Genomic DNA, 5,892 nt, shown 5'->3' with positions numbered 1-5,892 from the left:
TCAAAACACTCAAATTGGTTTGTTGGCTGCCAGTAAATGCATACATTTTCTTTGTTTAAGTTTGTGAAAATGTAACCAAAGTACTCTTTCAAAAGGGACTTGTGTGCTCCCACGAGTGTTGGCCACGAGGTGACGCTGCTCAATAAAGGCTACTCTTATGAGCGTGTTCTTGCCAGATTCTATTACACTCTAATGTGCTATGAACAGCCCATTAGCCTTTACTTATATTCTGGTGGGAATTTTAGATGAAATTTAACTTTAAAATCTTAATATATAGATAACCTGGGTGAATTTCAACGTAAGAGGGCATATACTAGTCCTTGCATAACATTTTCGACACAAATGTGTCGCACAATACAACAAATAATAGCGATCTAATTCGTAAAAGTAGGTTAAAAAAATACGACAGGTTGTACTCATGATTAATGTTCAAATCCTTGGGTGAAAAGTGTGTGTGTTATGGCACAACAGTTCGGTGGAAACTGACGCTATTTATACGCTGACATTTGACTTCCTGGAGATTTCCTGTCAGAACAACAGCGGGGCAAACTACTTCCATGATCTACTCAGCTGCAGTACACACAGACGCCATCGTTGCTGCTACAAGGAAGGCTGAAATTCAAGGTGAGGGTTTAATACTGACAAAGTACCTTGTTTATAGTCTTGTTTATTTTAGCCGTCAATAAGTCATAAACGAACAGGCACCAAATAAATTGCGTTTGCATGCGAGTTTGAACTATAGATAGCAAGCGAAGATAACCCGAGCAGCTGTACATAACATCACTGTCCACAGCTTTAACTACAAGCTAATTGGCTAATACAAGCTAATGTTATTTTAAAGCAATTCTCGCTAAATAAGTGTTCATTTTTAATGTCTTGACGCTCAGGGGTGTATAATTTGATGAGACAGGTTTCCTACGCGGCAGAGTGGCTGTTAATAACCAGAAATAAAATGTCAATAACATTTTTACGAGCAATATCGGCGGTTCAAGCTGGTGTTAAGGCCTGTTGTCATGTTCAAGGACTAGATATCAAAATCGACGTCTTTTGTTGTCTGTACAATGCGGTCGAAATAATACTGACACCTGCCTTGAGTAAAAAATAACGTTGCATACGTGTGCACCTTATATTTGTGGCTCTGATAGTAGTCAGGACTCGCATGTCAACTATTAAAGTGTCTTGAGTAACGTCAAATATAGTCCAGTTAATCAAAGAGCATCAAAAAGCATCTTAAGTACCCTCATGGTTGAAAGCTGTCAGTCAGCAGCTACATAGCCACAGGGAAGACCCTCATGATCTAGATGGCACAACCGTGATACTTGCATAAAGTGGATGGCCCTCCAAGATGATTTAAAAAGACCATGGAAGCAGTGAACGTGTACAGGACTTACCGGCAGGTAGTGATTGCATACTGGTAGTGAAAACAATATATGCTTTATATGTCTGTGTGAAAGGATTTCAAGCCTAGTGATGCCTTTTTCTTACACTTCAAGGGCAAAGCCGTAAATCATGAGGGATCATAATGTAGTGATTTTTCAGCAGGCAATTGTAGCAAAACTTAAAATGTACTTGGGACCTTCAGTTTCTGCGCACCAATCTTGTAGGAAATCTGCCAAGTGCCTTGAAGGAGAGAATGCACACAGGAGATTCCCCTCACTACCTGACGAAGTTGGAAAATATTTTCAAACCTAGATGTGTCATGCTGTTGTAGATAGAAATGTTACTTTCACAGGGTGAACACTGGGTGCTGCCAAAATGTAATTATTTGATCATTAAACTTTTTAAAAATGTTGATAATTTTTCCTGCCTAATGATTCAGATAAACTGCATGTGCATAGTTCCTGATAATGTGTCAGAAGAAATTTCATTATCCTGGTCATTGATTTCAGGTGAGTCCACTTCAGTAACTGTTAAAAGTTTTGGGTGTGTGAGCTCAGCTCCAGCTTGTGTTGGAAAAGTATTAATTGAAAAGAAAAAGAAAAAAACGGTAGTGTTGTTATGAATCCAACAGCATAATAATCTTAGTTGAACTGATTTCTTGTACGATGTGTATGAGAATGATTAAGATTTATATTTTAGTCAGAGGCTGTCTATTTGTTGAAGCATAGAGAATGATAATCTATGCACAACATGTTTACCAGCATTCCAGCTTACTTGCACTCCAAACTACGGATGTTCAGATATCTTTAGGATCAGGATCGGCTGACGATCAACTGTATTTTGAAGATCGGATAATATCGGCTTCCGCCACGAGATCGGGCTGATCCGGTTGCCGTATAACGTTCATAACTCTGGGCCACACTCCAACATGGTAGGTTCGGTAATGTGCCTTAAAGCTGGTTGCCACTCGACTCCCGCCACCCGCAACGCAACACCACAATGCAGACATGTCCGCGGTGTACCGTGGTGAAGTTAGTTTCACGTTGGATATCTGGCTCTGTAGCTACAGCGGTAGTTCCACCTCACTGTGCCTGGACTGCTGTGTCATCGTGAGAGGACAGGGGAGCTTGCACAGGAAGTGCTGCTATAACCGCTGGTTGTTTACAAGGGACTGCCAATAAATTACTATTGCGTTTAAGAGAGTTTGTTAAAAAAAAAAGTCATATATTCCAAAGCACACCACAAATTGATCTGTAACCGTGTCAAATGATTAGTCCTACCCTAAAAGTATTTTGCACACCCATTTTTTCCAATTTTATCCTTTGTTGGATGGTCTTTTATTAGGGATTTCACTCACATAGGTTTGTTACAAAAGCCAAACAATATTGTTGGTCATGCTGTGTAATAAAGTAAATTCAGCAATACTTTGGTTGCATTATTTGTAATGCTTTGATGCTTTGCTATTTTCATAACCATCTTCAAGTCCACAAATTCATGTTTGTAACAAAAGCTTGTTATTAAAAAAAAAAAAAAAAAAAAAAGAAAGAAGAAAAATGATTGGATCGGCAAGACTATTAAAAACAGATTGGATCAGAAGCCAGAAAACGTGCATCGGGACATCCCTACTCTAAACTAAATGTTAGTTCATAGTGCTGTTGTTTGTACCTTTTCTTTTTTCTTTCTTTTTTTTTTAAAGTGTCATATTCATGTGACTGAGTTCAGAGTCCCAAAGATAGGCTAATCCAGGAAGTCTCTGCATTTGTTGACGCACGTGTGCTTCATCAGTAACGCCACACCACTGGCTGATGACGTAACAGGCAGAGATGGGTGTGGTCTAACTAACCATGTGAGGCAGATAGATTGAGAAAATTGGGGTAGCTTTGCTTCAATCTTTTTAAATTGTCTGTGGTCATACAAGCCAGCATCCTTTGGACAGGCTGAATGTGCACATCTCGTCTCAAAAAAGTAAAAAGAAAAAAACTGACGCCCCACAAAGATTTCAACTGGTATGTACTTTATGAGAATAATTATAAAGAATAACCTTGAACCTTTCTGTATGAAAAGGATGTGTTGAGCCTTTTTCGGTGCTTTCCCCAGACGGCTTTGTGACACAAACTCTTTTGTGAAACAGAACAGGTTGTCACAGTCAATGCCCCGCCTTGACTCTATTCATCAGCAACAGCATTCCTCATATTCTTGTCACAATAGAGAGCCAGGATGGACTCCAGGTCTCGCAGGCTTCCTTTCTGCCTGTCCACTACAAGGTCATCATTCACTTCTAGTCCCACACCATCGTCGTCCTCATCACTGGGCTCCAACAGGCTGTACAGCAGGGACACGGTGCTGAATGAGCGCTTTCCCAGGGCGTCAACAACTTTCAAAGCAGACGTGGACCAAATGGTAAGAGGACAGCACACACACTTTTATGCAGCATGTGTTTGCACACATGTGTTTTATCTTTGATTTAATACCGAATGGGGTGGCATGACTCCATTTTTGAAATCATATTTAGTTTGTATCGAAAGTAGTGGGTGGTTAGTATAGATGGGCATTTCCAGAGATACAAAAATATTAACTTTGCTAGCCAGGGCAAATCCAATATATTCACTTTTCATCAGCGTGTGAGCTGTCTATCGGGTTTTTTTTGTCCATGTTCTCTAAACTGACTCCTTTTGTTTTTGCCCCCAAACTGCTCTTTATATTTTTCACTCGCTTATATTTTTCACTCGCTTAAAAGTCAGAAAGTTTTCCAAGCAGACACACTATCAAACTGTGCCTCCATGCTCGTCTGAGATGGATCCAATCAGCTCTTACTTGTGTATTCCCTCAGAGCCATGTGGCCCGGTAGCTAAATATGTATGTCAATCTGGGGGGGGGTCTCTTTTTATAGGACAGCCTAGATTCCTTGGCAGCCAACATGCGTATTCGACTCCTGCTTTTGGCCATAGCATTTCTCACAAGATAGTGTTACTGGTAGTCTGAGCTCTCTATGTTCCTGTACTTTCCTAAAGAATCTGTGGTGGAAAGACACAACAAGCTTGCAGGCTATTTATGCAGTCGTAGAAAAAAAAAAAAGAAGAATCATTTCAGCTGCTACGCCAGTAAGACGTTTTACTCTTGTTTTATCTTCTGAACACAAAAAAACAGTATTTAGTAAAATGTTAAATTGCATTGATCAAATGCATCCCGACAGAATGCATTTTCTTCATTTACTTGATCACAACAGAGAAACTAATTTCCATCACAACACTCACATGCATGGGTTTTCCAATTTCTTTCCACATTTCAAAAACACTCTTTAATTTAATTGGAGCGCTAAATATCCCAATGTGTGAATGTTTTTCAATACAGTATGTGATTGACTGGCGACTGACAGTAATGTTATGATGTTGGCCTTCTTAAAGAGTTCCCGCCTCCTGAGCTCATCCAGAGACTACAACAACTTCGACGGCCACAACAGCAGCTGGAAGTTGCCGACCTCTGTCGCTTCTCCCACCCGATCCTATGAGCATCTGTGGACAGAATTGTCACTCAGCAGCAGGACTAAACTGGTACCAAGGCTGCAACACACTGTGATGAGATGTCTTTGTAGAACAGATGCTTTATAGTGCTGATGAATTCCTAAGAACATTTTTTTTGTATTCTTACCGTTTGCTCAGGCTGATTCTGATGAGAGGTTAGGTCGGTCCAGTCTGTTGACTTCCACTGATGATGGTGATTCTAAACGGGCCAAATTGGCATACAGCAACAGAGGACTGTACTCAAGAGCGACCACCACTTCCCTTACAGGGTCCACCTACTCAAGTAGTGGGCATAACAATGCCAGAGGTACAGAAATCCTAATACTGCATGGTCTCTCAATGGCCCATATTACCCTTTAACGCATTCACTGAAACACATGAAATAGAGTATTTGTGATATACCTACGAGAAATACAAGTAGAAGAAAATATATAGTACCCCTTGTGTCTTTCAGCACAAATTATTTGGACAAAAGTTGCTCTTCTAATGATGAAAGGAAACTGTTTTATTACTGGTTTAGTGCAACCTATTGTATTAATGTACGGCATATTTTTATACCAAGTGGTACGCTTCAGTTTGTAATGCTTACATTTTGAAGCATTGCAAGCATTTCCATCGTAACGGCTCTCCATAAAATCCAACCTAGACGGTCCCATTTTGTTGGGGTACACGTTGGTATGTATGTGGAGGGTGGAGCTAGACACACTGCTCTCCGTTGACTAGTTAAAACGAAACAGCTCTTGCTAACTCGTTTGATTTTAGTTTACATAGCTGACGCAGCTAGCGCCTTCCCGCCTACCCACCCCAACTGAGCTGTACGGCTTGGTAGCAATGTGGCTTGTCTGATAAGCCACATTATTATAACATTATATCTGTGTGACTGGAATTGTGGAACATTCACAGCCTTATTAAGTCCAGAAAGTATTTTAAAGTGTGAACGTTTGTCCTCTTCTAGCTACCAATAAGGAAAAACAAAGTGATTCATTGGAGT

The 5,892-nt window shown here is 40.3% G+C and overlaps 1 protein-coding gene across 3 annotated transcripts in view; it reads left to right on the top strand.

Moving 5' to 3' along the window:
- The first annotated feature begins 273 nt into the window (after positions 1–273).
- Positions 274–5,892, top strand: part of marchf7 (membrane-associated ring finger (C3HC4) 7) — an 11,447-nt gene continuing 5,828 nt past the window's right edge. For 2 of the 3 annotated variants that reach the window (XR_008569779.1, XM_054770532.1), the window contains exons 1-5: positions 285–624; positions 3,589–3,780; positions 4,785–4,931; positions 5,040–5,208; positions 5,857–5,892. The exon at positions 5,857–5,892 is cut by the window's right edge and continues 153 nt beyond it. Coding sequence is in view for 2 of the 3 variants with exons in the window: in XM_054770532.1 (XP_054626507.1) it covers positions 3,598–3,780; positions 4,785–4,931; positions 5,040–5,208; positions 5,857–5,892 (535 nt within the window). In the remaining variant the exon portion in view is untranslated. Of the gene's footprint in view, positions 625–3,588; positions 3,781–4,784; positions 4,932–5,039; positions 5,209–5,856 lie in introns of all 3 variants that reach the window. The other variant, XM_054770533.1, reaches the window with a different exon arrangement.

This window comes from Dunckerocampus dactyliophorus, chromosome 3 (assembly GCF_027744805.1).
Source record: "Dunckerocampus dactyliophorus isolate RoL2022-P2 chromosome 3, RoL_Ddac_1.1, whole genome shotgun sequence".
Classification (NCBI taxonomy): domain Eukaryota; kingdom Metazoa; phylum Chordata; class Actinopteri; order Syngnathiformes; family Syngnathidae; genus Dunckerocampus; species Dunckerocampus dactyliophorus.
This window is presented reverse-complemented; position numbering and strand designations above follow the sequence as displayed.